This window comes from Tachysurus fulvidraco, chromosome 17, assembly GCF_022655615.1.
Source record: "Tachysurus fulvidraco isolate hzauxx_2018 chromosome 17, HZAU_PFXX_2.0, whole genome shotgun sequence".
NCBI lineage: Eukaryota > Metazoa > Chordata > Actinopteri > Siluriformes > Bagridae > Tachysurus > Tachysurus fulvidraco.
In genome coordinates this window covers 8,474,542-8,488,152 of record NC_062534.1, presented here as the reverse complement: position 1 = coordinate 8,488,152, position 13,611 = coordinate 8,474,542, and the positions used below count along the sequence as shown (strand labels likewise).

The 13,611-nt window shown below is 39.3% G+C and overlaps 1 protein-coding gene across 1 annotated transcript; it reads right to left on the bottom strand.

The window, feature by feature from the left end:
- Positions 1-2,918: 2,918 nt before the first annotated feature.
- cnga2a (cyclic nucleotide gated channel subunit alpha 2a) lies at positions 2,919-9,364 on the bottom strand. Its single transcript, XM_027154723.2, has 6 exons — positions 8,836-9,364; positions 8,589-8,699; positions 8,192-8,362; positions 6,576-6,683; positions 6,222-6,328; positions 2,919-5,596 (listed from the first exon to the last, which is right to left on the bottom strand). Exons 1-6 carry the CDS (start codon positions 8,940-8,942, stop codon positions 4,176-4,178), a joined length of 2,025 nt encoding a protein of 674 aa, XP_027010524.2. The 5' UTR covers positions 8,943-9,364; the 3' UTR covers positions 2,919-4,175.
- Between the last annotated feature and the right edge of the window lie 4,247 nt (positions 9,365-13,611).

The window sequence follows — 13,611 nt, the reverse complement described above, 5'->3', positions numbered from 1 at the left end:
ACGAATAATCACCTTTCTACAAACATATACACTCTGGTGAAGTATCGATTAGGAGGTTGTTGTCCTCAGAGACCACATAGAGTTGGTAACTTCTCTTTGAATGGTCGCGATCTTCAGGAAGCAAAACACAACTGGATCTGATACAATCAATGGATGCCTTCAGGATGGGTAGAAAAAGAGAAGCGAGACATAATATTGACCAGAATGTTAATAATAATGTTTGTCTACTGGAGCACACGGTTGTAGGATGTATGTATTATGTGTATGCCTATCTATAGATAAATAGTTAAAGATGAAACAATTTTACCAGTTAATCTAATTAATGTAAATAATAAATATGTGTTTAATCTACATTTAAACTGGGAGAGTGTATCTGAGCCCCGAACACTGTCAGGAAGTCTGTTCCAGAGTTTAGGAGCTAAAAAACAAAAACACTACCACCTTTAGTAGACTTTTATATTCTGTAAACTACCAGAAGTTTTGTGATCGCAAAGAGCGTGAAGGATTGCAGAAGACTTTTTAGATACATAGGTGCTAAACCATTTGGATAGCCCAGTTGAAGGAATCCATAAAATAATAATTATTCTGTTATTAATATAGCCATATTAAAGATCGTATTTCCCTTACAGATGATGCTTTTGTAGTGCTGTGTGAGGCTGATATTACTTCTGATGAGTTAAAGCAGCAAATAAGGATAAAGCAGTAGGTAGTTTGTCTTTAGACAAATCCTATTCGATTCATTTAGTGTTTGATCTTTTAGATTACAGACAGCTAATAGAAGTTCAGAATCAGAATTTATTGGCCAAGTGTGTTGACACGCACAAAGAATTTGGTTCCGGCTGTTGGTGACGCTCAAAAGTACAGACATAAACAACACTATACATTTAGCTTGGACTATACAAGACAAAAACAGACAAGACAAAACAGACTGTACAAGACAATACAGACAATGTGAGAAAATATAGACAGTACGAGTATTAAATATGAATACAGAATATATGACAGATCAGTAATGTACATAGTGTGAGAGTGCATGGTAGTGCAAATAACAATATTGTGCGTCAAGATACAACAAAGAAGTTACTTTATAACTTTTGTACACTATTCAGCAGCAGTAGTGTGTAACATATACTGAAGATGTGATGACAGGTGGTTCTGATAATGCAGTACTTATGATAAGAAGCAGGGAATATAATTATGGTGAGTTGTTGATCAGGGTGATTTCCTGGGGAAAGAAACTGTTCCTGTGTCTGGCAGTTTTAGTAAGCAAAGCTCTGTAGCGCCTGCCAGAAGGGAGGACCTGAAAGAGGTTGTGTCCAGGGTGTGAAGGGTCAGTAGTGATTGTACCTGCCCGGTTTCTTGTTCTTGTATCGTACAAGTTCTGGGGAGTCTGCAGGGGGGCACCAATTATTTTTCCTGCTGTTTTAACCATGCGTTGCAGTCTGTTTCTGTCCTGTTTTGTTGCTGCTCCAAACCAGATGGTGATGGATATGCACAGGACAGATTCAATGACTGCAGTGTAGTAGGCACCTCCTGCTGATATGCAATTTCATGAGTTTAAGTTGATAGTTTTATTCTCTTCATTGCCTTCTATATTTGTATGTAAGCTAAGATAAGATAAGATTAAACTTTATTCATACCACAGTGGGGAAATTCACTTATCACAGCATTTCACAGACAGTTAAAGGGCAGGTATTAAAGACTTACAATAGAAAGAAAAAAAAGTTTAATATTAAAAATATTTTTAAAAAAAATAATAATTATTATATATTTATAAAATATTGCACAATAACATCACCGTATTGCAGTGTTATAAAGTCTGACAGCCACTGGTTTGAATGACCTGCGGTAATGCTCCTTCCTACTCTGTGGGTATAGCAGTCTGCTGCTGTAATAGCTACAAGGGTCTCCACAGTCCCATACAGGTGGTGAGAGGTGTTGTTTCTATTAGATGTCAGCTTGGCTAACATCCTTCTCTCACCCATCTTCCCCACAGAGTCCAATGAGTAGCCAAGGACAGAGCTGGCTCTCCTAACCAGCTTGTTCATTCTCTTCCTGTCCCGCTCTGTACTGCATTGCGGTGGCCAGTATCGAAAAATGTCCTTAATAATGTCTTGCACACCCCAAAGGACCCTAGTCTCCTCATCAGTCCTAGTCTCCTCAGCAGGTGGAGGCAACTCTGCCCCTTCTTGTCCAGAGCATCAGAGTTATCTAGCCAGTCCAGTCTATTGTTTAAGTGGACATCTAGGTACCTCAACTATCCACCAACTCCACCATGTCCAAGCCCTAGATAGTCACTGGTGCGTGGTATTCTCCTTCTCGGTGGTCAGTCACCATCTCAGGAGTAGGGTAGAGAGGGAGAAAAACAGATTCAACTCATTTCCCCAGAGCTAATCACCATTTAGTGATCCTCTCTTACCACTCTGTACATGCCCTGAGATGTGTTTCAGTCCTCTCTACACACCTTGGACATCATTTTGCAATAACTGCTCCTCCAGTTTCCTCCTGAAGCTGTCCTTGCCTCACCTCATCTTATATTTGAGTTCTTTCTGAACTCTCTTATGCTCCACTTTGTCCCATGAAGAAAAAGAAGCCTTCTTCTCGTTTAGCAGGTCTTTGAGCTCAGGGGTCACCCAGGGTTTTTTTATTGGAGAAACAACATACCCTCCTAGATGGTTCTGTATTCTCCACACAGAAATTTATATAATCTGTGATGCAGTGAGTGAAACCATCAATCATTTGATTCAATGGATTTGATTTTAATAAATGTGTATTTTGTGATGATTTGGAAACCACAGAACATATATTTTTTCATTGTATGTATCTGAATGCCTTATGGTTCGACATACATGAATAGCTTTATCTAAAGGTATCTCATGTTGGAAACTTCACAGGGAAGGACATTATCTAAAGAACAATAGACAAAAGATGACTTCTTGGTTGAAAATATCCTTTTGGTGGGGAAATTTTATGGTGAAACTGACGTTTTAAGCGTATCATATAGAAATCGCTTCTTTTACAAAAGCCCTCAACGTGATGAAAAAGAAAAATGCATTGTTTTTTTCCATTATAGAAGAATATGATTTAAAAAACTGCATCTGTTCCATGCATCTGTTCTGTATTGTCTAATGTGAAGATGTACTGAAGATGTACTTGGGAGAGTCTTTACAGTATGTCAGATGAGTCTGTGCCTGGTGTCTGTGCTACGTTAAGAAGATTCATTTCAATTAATCCTGATTATTACTCCCATAATATACTGTACTGTCATACAGACAATCAGTCAAACACTCTCACCATTCATATTTGTCAACCGTGGGGATGGTTTCTACAGTATGGAGGCGTTTTGGTGAAACAAAAGTAACTCCCTAGAAGAGTCGACTCATAGAATTGACTCTCTCAAATGACAAATCAATAATCAGGTTGTTGGCATGTGCACATAGGTTTCCTCTTAAAATGTTATGCTTAACCTTTAAAGCGTTTAAAGCGTTGACAGAGACTTGAGCATTGATAACCAGTGCATTGTATAAAATATAAATATTAAGAAAAAAAATCAGTACACAAAAAAGACATCTTATTCATAATCTTAAATAGTACAACAGTCTATAAGACACTCGAAAGGATCATTTTATACATCGCAAACATACAGCAAAATGTAAAGAATATACAAGGAAATAAAGGCTATATTTTAAAGCTTGTTTTCAAGAATAAATAATACTGTAGAGAAATACATTTCAATGTTAAATTTGCACTGAACACACAGGCAAATCAGAGTAAAAATGATAAAGAATTGTTTAGCTGACATGGCAAGTTGGCTGAGCTTCACTACAGTAAAAGCTTTTTGCTTTGAAAGCTACATTGTTGTGTTCATTTGTTAAGGAATTAAAATGTATGCAATGCTAATTCTAATGCTAAAGATTAATCTAAAAGTGATCAAAACTGTCATTTATCTTAGATTGTTTATACAGTCTACAAATGCTGGTGATTTCCTCTCAGATAAATAAACATGAATATTAAAAACTGTAGCTAAAACAATTCACTGAAGAATTCCCAAACGAGCAATATAGAAAAACGGGTAATATTTGAGCTAAAATAAATGCTTTTACTAACATATTGTACATTTTTTTCTATGTTTTCACTGGCTTTATTTTTCCCAGCTTATTGGGAAACAGTTGTGGTCACAGCTGAATGTTCACTTCACTGTGAGTGCCGTCGCCGTCAGTAGTGCTCTCGTTGCCATCAGAGAGATAGCCGCTTCCAGAGCGCTGCAGCCTGCTCTCCAGGGCAGTGAGCCTCTGTTTGAGCCTCTGTTGAGTGGCTGTGTACTCCCCCAGGAGCCGAGCAAAGCGGGTCTGCAGTGTGTCCAGTGACGCCTCAAGTTGCTCCACCTTTTCCTCCATCTGTACACCTGTAAGGCCAACGAGTCCCAGCTCCTCAAGCAGGCCCTCCTTCCGGAGGATCTCCCGGCCCCTCTCCTCCAGCACCTTCTTGGCATCTGGATATTCCATCACAGCTTCCATCAAGTCATCCTTGGAGAGACAGAAGAGGTCCGAGTAGCCAATGCTGCGGATGTTGGCTGTGCGACGGTTCCCCATTTTGCTTCCCTTGATGTTAAGAATGCTGATCTCACCAAAGCAGCTGCCGGATGTCAAGAGAGCAAACTGAGTCACTCCATCATCAGCGACCACTGCTAACCGGCCTTCCTTGATAATGTACATTTCTTTCCCAATGTCACCCTTACGGCAAATGTAGTCACCGGGGCTAAAGACCTGAGGACGCAGCTTTAGGACAAGCTCCACTAGCAGCCCTGCTTCACAGTCCTGAAAGATTCGCACCTTCTTGAGGGTTTCCAGATGCACGTTGATTGCGATCTCAGCACGCAGTTTGTTGGGAAGATTTTTGAGCACTTCTTGCTCATCAATCGTCTTCTTGTTGGTCCAAAGATAATCAAACCATTTAATGACCCGGGCCTCCAGCTCTTTGCTAACCTTGCGGAACTTCATGTAGTGTTTGATGGCATCGATCCGAGCTTGAAACTCGGCACGTGTGGCATTCATGTTGGATATCATAGCTCCCACATTGCCTACAATGGTAGCAAAGATTAGGACGCCTACTAGGAAGTCAAAGATCACAAAGATATATTCCTCATCACGTTCTGGTGCAGGCATTTCACCAATGGTGGTGAGTGTCAGTGTGGACCAGTAGAGACTGTATATGTAACTTCTAGTCAGGGTGCCAAACTCCGGATGTGAGATGTTGGGATAGACCCATTGGTCTGACCCAAAGCCAAGAGATTTGGAAATGGCAAAGTAGATGCAGGCATTCCAGTGGATGATAACCAAGATGTAAAGCACCAGGTTGCTGATGCGAAACGTGTTTGGGTAGCTGGTGCGAGTCTCAGTGCGGTCAAAAAACTCAAACATGCGAGAAAAGCGCATCAGGCGATTGAATCGTAGCTCAGGAACATGGATACCTGTAGCAAGGTAGGCTAGATCTGTAGGCAGGATGGACAATAGGTCTAGCTTAAACTGGAGAGTGTTGATGTAGCGCTGTCTTAACTTTTTGAGGTCCTTCACTAGAAGACCCTGCTCCAGGAAACCTGCAGTGTGGCAGTCATTCATGTAAAGGTGTTAGTTAGTAAGGAAAGTAATATCTCAGGCAAGTAAAAGTCACAAAGGCGTTCCTTAAAGTTCCAACTTATACCACATTCAAGTCAAATACTTGATATTGGTTGTTCATGTTTGTTTGTTTTTTTTGCTTGGACAGTGATTCTAGTAAATCATATTAATCTGGTTGTTTAATTATAATTAGCCTTTCTAGAGTTAGAACTTGCAGTTGACAGACAGGCAGTTGTAGAGGCTCCAAATAAACTAATTTAAACAGTGTATACGTTTTGGATGGAGTCTCTAGTGGCAGCACATAGGTGATGTTCAGCGGTATGACAAATACAAGTAGTTTTTGTGGGTTTTTATGTCTCATTTTCAGCAAATTATTTGACATTTCACATTTTTTTTGACATGTGAAAATTAGCAACATGATGTGGTATAAAAAGAATAAAACACTTCAGGGCATGATATAATTAAAAAATACTTATAGTCAGGCACTTAGCTGCTTCCCACTCCCCTGCCGATGATTATTTTCCCATAACAGCACATGGGTTCATTGGTTTATTCTATACTGATGCAATATTAAGAGACATTTGATTGCTGACCAAAGCTTCTGACCTGTTCTCAGCCTCACACAGGTGTCCAGAATGTAGACCAGATCAGAGAGGTAATCCAAAACCAGCCACAGAATGTAGTTGTTGGTTTGAAGTTCATCAAAGCAGGCCCTGTGTTTAAAATATGAATAGCTAAAATGTAAGCCCCTAGGAGGGAAATGCCCCTGTGCCCTCAACACATTTGCAGTTATTTACATAAATCATCATTAAAATAAGAGTCTAAATTTGGCTTCATTAGATCTGCAATTATTAAACCTTTTTTTTTTTCAACAAGGAACCAGCTGGATGTCTGGATATGAATCTCATATAATTAATGCAGCTGTTATTAGAAACAAAGAGTACGGATGGTGCACTTTACCTTGCCACCAGGAGGCACCAGTTGTAGAGTACAGCTGCGGCAATGACGAACAGCCAGTGGTAGTACATGTCATCGGCTGGTGCAAGAATGAACACGTCTGACTTTTTCCTGTTGACGAATTCCAAAAATGCCACTGAATGTTTCCCCATTGTAATTATTTCCCCCCCAAAGGTCCTTTACAGTAGTAACTTACAAAGAGAAAGGCTGTGTAAGGTTCATTTTTTTTTTCTTGTACCTTGTTTTATTGAATAGTTAACAAGCACAGGAAGACACTTGAATGTGCAATGTGTTCACAGGACTATAATTAGGAGCTGATGGTAAACTGCTATATGTATAAAACTTAAAAAAAATCAAACTATTATGTACTGGCAAAATTCATTACATTTTGGTGTAGTCTTTATATCTCCATTGTTTTTTCTACTAGAATAGAAAAACATTCTGTAATGAAATTGTATTATTCATGTCACTAAAGGCAATTTGATGTTATCATGAACAGGGATGCAGATAACCAGGAGTCTAACTTTTACATTTATATTTACATTTATGGCATTTGGCAGATGCCCCAGCGACGAACAAAAGTGCTTTTAAGTTTCTAGGTTACAGCCTTAGGATACCATCAACCTAAAACTTGGTTCAGGGTTTCTTTTTTTAAATATGCACATACAACAAACAGGGAAAATAAGTGGTAGTTAGTGTTTCAGGAAGAGGTAGGTCTTCACATGTCATTTGAAGATAACAGCTAAGCCAGTGACAGCTGTTCTGACATCTAGGAGTTTATTCCACTGCCTTGGTGCCAGAACAGAAAAGAGTCTTGATGTATACCTACCTCTTACTCTGAGAGATATTGGGACCAGTCGAGCAGTGCTAGTAGAACTAAGGGAGCGAGTGACTAGAGAGCTTTGAGGTTAGCTTGAGCTGGTCCATTTTTGGCTTTGTAGGCAAGCATCAGTATTTTGAATCTGATTGGTGAAGCTACCGAAAACCACTTGGGGCACGATGGTGGGGGACACCTTGGATAGAGTGCTAAACAATTGCAGGACAGACTTATACACAAACACACACATCCATTCCCACAGGACAGACCATTAGAAATGCCAATCAGCCTACAACACATGTTTTTGGGAGGAAACTAGAGTACCTGGAGGAAACCCCCCCTGGAGGAAGCACACGGAGAACATGCAACTCCAAACACACAGGGTGGAAGTGGAAATCGGACCCCTAACCCCCAGATGCGCCAGGCGACATGCTACCTGCTAAGCCTATTGCTATGTGTTATGTGACTTTATACATGGAAGTAGTGTGCATGGCTTGAACATACTGGTACAGTGTTGTAAGAACTGCATCAAAGAATTCAATAAAATGTAATAGACCTTCTCCTAATGAAATAAAGTTTCAGAAGAGAGCATGTGAAGCGAGCGTTAACTGAAGTTCTACATGATTTTACATGAACAATACAGGTGTTTCTATTAAAGTGGCCGGTGAGGGTGTACTTATACAGTACAGTATAGTGTATATCATTTATTTTTCTTATATCATCTGTACACTGTATTTGTATTTTATCTGGTGGTAGAAAGTGCAAGCTGATTATTTCTGAGATGCCCAGCTACGTTTCTCACTTGGTTTTGACGCTGCTGTCTTGCGGATCAGGATGATTGCTGCTGATGCGGCTGTGCGTGATGCGAAGTTCAGGCCCTCGGAAACGCTCCAGAAAAGAGTCTGGCCTTTCTTCCTCTTCCTGAAGACTCTTATGAGCCCATTCTCGGAGTGTCACAACCATACTCACCAACCTGGAGCATAACAGTGTTACACTTTAGCATATTGCTCTGTGAAGGTTTTTTAAAGTTCATATAAAAGATGAAACTAACCTAGAATAAACATGAGCATTTCTGTTTCTTTTAAACAAAACCAGCTTTCCAGTTACAAGACATGCTAATATAAAGTTCCTGAGAGTGATTTCTTTTCCTCCTGATTGAAGGCAACACTGAAATCACACAAACTGAGCAGGGTTCTCACCTCGACAGGGCTCCTCGACCACGGAAGGAATTCTGAGAGTTTGGGCCACAAGGCTCAAGTGTGGCCATCCTCTGTAACTCTGAGGACGTGTCATCACATATAGAATGGCCGCTTTTAACACACACAAGCTGTAGTCAGTATACACTGTATATTTTTGTAGTATTGACATCAGACTATAAGCTTGAGATCTACACCAGTCACATTAATATATTTCCAAATGATCTAGATAAAGCAGAGTGATTCTCACCGACTCAGCGTGCTGTCTGCTCTCTCTGAATCGTCCTCCATTGAGGTCTTCACCGAGAGCCTGTGGGCTTTTAAATCTGCACTCTCCTCCAGCACTTGTCCTGTCATGCTGGAACAGAACTATGCAGTTTAACATCAGGAATAAATACCATATATTTATTTGGTTTCAAAACCTGAGTTTGGTCTTGAAGTGCTTTACAGAGTCTTTATGATCTTGGCTGTGACTATAGAGTACTAGAGTATAGTATATAGAGTATAGAGTAGGTCTGGACCTTGACGGTTTTGAAAGGTTTGATTTTGATTACTCTTTTTTTATTTGCCTCCTAGACACCAAATTTAGTGTGGAAACATTGATTTCCTAAATCTTCAGTATGCAGAAAAACATGCCAGTGTTTAAAAGGCAAACTTCATTATTAACTATTAATGGTGTAGTATTGTGTAAGGAAATTCAGAAATGACTTTTAGAAGGCAAGATATTTCCATCCATTTTCTGTACCCCTTATCCTACATAGGGCTACAGGTAGCCTGGAGTCTATTCAAGGAGATACAGTAGAGCAAAAAGCAATTGACACCCTGGATGAGGTGCAGACTCATCGTAGGGCACACACACACACACACACACACACACACACACACACACACACACACACACACACACACACACACACACACACACACACACAAAAACATTCAATAACCACTAGATCACTAATGAAGGCTATGAGAAACTCCAGTGGATCTTTATACCAGAGTTCAGGGGTAATGTAGGAAAAATATCTTCTATCAGAAGTAGGAATAAAGGGCAGATATGTGAAATATATATATTTTTATCCCATATATATATTTTTATCCCATATGTTTTTATTTTTCTCTTTATTTCCCCAGCTTCTCATCCTTCCTCCTTTAGATATTACTGTCACATTTGTCAGATTTGTCACTCCTGCCTTTTTCTGACCCTAATTTCTCGTTACCATGACTGTTTACATTGCTACTGCTTGCATTAGTCATTTCCCCAGAGTCTAAAAATGAGTTTTTTTCTACTAATGTCTGTGGACTTCAGGAGCACAACAGAACTCATATCGTTTGGTGGTCCTTCTCTTATATGAGATGCTCTGAAAAAAAACAGATATCCAAACCAGATATCGCTGTGGCTTAATTCTGACAAACAGTTTAGAATTGCAATCGCTGCTACTTACAAACAAGGCTCTAGTTATATGTAATATGTGTTTAATATATGTATATATTAAACACATATCTCTTTAGCCAGGAATACACATATTACATCCTACAACCATGTGCTCCAGTAAATAAACATTATTATTTAGTTCTGGTTAATATTACGAACAGCAGCTATGTTCATTCGAAGGCATCCATTGATTGTATCAGATCCAGTTGTGTTTTGCTCTATGTGGTCTCTGAGGACAACACCCTCCTAATCGATACTTTGCCAGAGTGTCTATGTTTGTAGAAAGGTGATTATTCGTAATAACATTGTCTGGTGTTTATAACAGTTTATAATCACCCAATCCAGTGTCACCTAAATGGTGTTGGGTTCCCTTTTGAGTCTGATTCCTCTCAAGGTTTCTTTCTCTTTCATCTAAGGGAGTTTTTCCTCCCCACAGTCGCCTCAGTCACCTCAGGCGTGTTCATTAGGGATAAATACAAACACATTTGAATATAAGTCTAATATTAATTTTGTATAAATATTTGTATAATGTTAAACTTTTTGTACTTATCGCTAAATTTCTCATGCTCTGTAAAGCCGCTTTGAGACAATGTCCATTGTTAAAAGTGCTACACAAATAAATTTGAATTGAATTGAATTAATCAGATATTGGCAGTCAAAATATCTGTGAAGCTTCTGTGCAGCAGTTTTCTCTTTTATCACCTTATGCATGCCACCAGACCAAAAAATGTTTAATTGGGAAGTCAAAAATGTCAGAATTTCACCAGATGAAGGGTTTTCCATGGCTACCATTCAAATATTATATTGTATATAAAAATGTACAGAATGGTACAGTGCATTGTACCAGTTCACTTGTGGTTTCCACTTCTGCATTGTTTTTTGTTTTTTTTTTGTTTATCTTTTACCTTTGATCCAAGTGTTCAGCTTCAATCTCCAGGCCATCTCGAGTCACTGAGTGTATTATGGCCATGTCTGAACAAATGCTTTAGTTGTCCGATAGGGAAAACACTTAACATCACCAGGAATGGGGAGTGATTCCTGCCTTCATCCTTTGTGTGTGTGGAGTTTGCATGTTATGCCCATGATTCAGAGGTTTCCTCTTTGTACTGCAGTTTTCTCCCCTATTCCAAAGTCATGCATCTCATACATCTTTGGTCTGATGTGTGTGAGTAGTTGGCCTGTGATGAATCGGCACGTTGTCCAGGGTGTCTCCTGCCTAGTGCCCTGACTTCCCTGGGATAGACTATAGATTCCTTGTGCCTTCACATAGCATGAATGATCCGATTTGACGACACACCTCGGACACCTAGGTGCAATTTTTGCCAGCCATTAAAGTCGTTCTGATTCTGATGTGGTCTGAGCAATGCTCAAAAAGGAAAAGATATTGGGATTAAACCGTCTGGAGATCTGCTTAAAATGCAGAGCATCAGTGCGCATCGTAACTCAGTCGCATAAACACCGCTTTAGTGGTGCAAGTATTACTGACTATATCAGAGGTTCTTTGCATTTAACAGCAAGAAACCCCATTAAGAGCAAAACAAACTTTACATTCCCTCTTAGCTCGGTTTCTATTAACATTATAAACTGCTACAGTTTCGGGTACGTTATTTAAATGAGCACAATATAACTTTGTCCCCATAGAAACTTTCCAGCAGCAAAACATACTGGTAGAGAACAAGTTTGACTACCAATGAACTGACTTTATTCATAAACATATTTTTAGGAGTAAACGTATATATTAAATAGGTAAAATCAGCATTTAACTATGGCCAGAACTGTAGGAGCTTAATAATATCTACAAAACAACTTTGATAATCCTGGGTTTTGATTGTCACCAATACAACAAATGAAAAAAAATCTACATTTTCAGAACAAATGGTAAGTTCTTGTGTAATAAACGGACTTAAGACACAGACTTGGCGATTGATTCAGTGACTCACCTGTCTTTGTGGTCTGTCACAAGGTTTGCTGATCAGATATTAATCAGTTAATATCAAAATTTCCTCCATCCTATAAAGTTTTTGATTAATCCGTACATCTTGCTGCGTGTGTTTTCTCTGTCAAGATGATTTTTCTCACCATGATCTGCCACTAAAAGCCTGAATAACGTGTAACTCAAACCAGGGCAGGAGGAGACAGAGAGTGGGTAGGGGACAAGGAGAATAGAAGGGTGAGATGAGAGCCATTACCATACTGCACTTCAGATATCACACACACCCCTCTCCATCCCCCAATCACATTTCAGTCCACGCTGTATAAAAGTGCAAAATGTCGGAAAGGGGCCAAATCCAGCTTTATGTGTTTTACTTCCTCTCCTCCTGATCACTGAGAAGCACCTCAGTCTGTGAGCAAAAGGTTTCTAAGTGTGCCATGCCAAAGGGACGGCAGCCCTCTTGTAGGACGGAGCTCATTGTAATTCATCCAGGCTCTCGTCTCTTTGAAGTGTGCTGATTGCACAGGAGTGGCGTTTTTCCGAAAGCGCGCCTGTCTGACACTTGATTGCTTTTGAGACGATTATGTACACTCTCTGCAGGATCTATAAACCATCTTTTCATTTCAGACACAGATTCTAATCATACCGGACGCACTTTCAATTCCTTTTGTGTTCACAAAGGATTAAAAACGGTCATCTATCTCTAATGATTGGTGCAACACAAACACTTATCCTCAGCTCATCGAGCCTCATCTCGATGGAGAATCGCTAACATAGACTGGAACACTACGTCATGATTATTATAGATTTTTTTTCTTTCAGAGTGCTACTGAATTCGTTTATCTGATTCGTCAGAAGGTGATTCATTTTCTATAGCAGCAAATCGGACACTAGAGCTGTAATGCGGATCATTACACTAAAGAAACCGTTTCTATAGTAACAGATAATTCACTTTTAGGCATTTCTAATCTAAACAGACAACGTGTTGATATTGAACAAAGAAAATTAGAATTGTATATAATAAAGATTTGGGTAAGGAGAATTATTATTTGTTTATTTTATTTTACATTTATGGAAGAAGTCTCCATTAGAAGTTTTTAACCTCAGGAGATTGATCAGGACATTGGAGTTTGTTATCTCGGGTTTCCGGATAAGACAAGCTGCATTTTTATCTTAAGAACTGCATGAAAGAAAAGAGAGAGATGCTCTAGAGATATAAAGGCAAGACTGTTACAGCTACTAAAATGTAAGTGAGAACAGGAACTTGTTTTAAGGATGTTCCACCATATAAAGTAAAGAGAATCAAAAATGACATGCAGGATTCATTCTTTTCTTGGAGAAAGGGGAAATATAGGGACAGAAAAGCACACGAGAAGGGACTTTCAGTGTCAGAATAAATAGTGAGACAAAGGGAAAGGGCAGAAAGTTCTGTTGACAAAGTTCCACAAAACAAATACATGCCCAGAGTTTTAACACACTAAAAACACAATGTTTTGTCAAATCAGAGATGAGAGCACACGTCTAACGTGTCTCCTCCCCATCATGAGGTCAGCGAGGCTCTTTTCTCATTAACGGTCACCTTCTGATCTCTTATTATTCAAACTCACACTTCTAGCTGTTTGCTGCACAAAAAAAAAAACAGATCAAGGGGAAAAAAA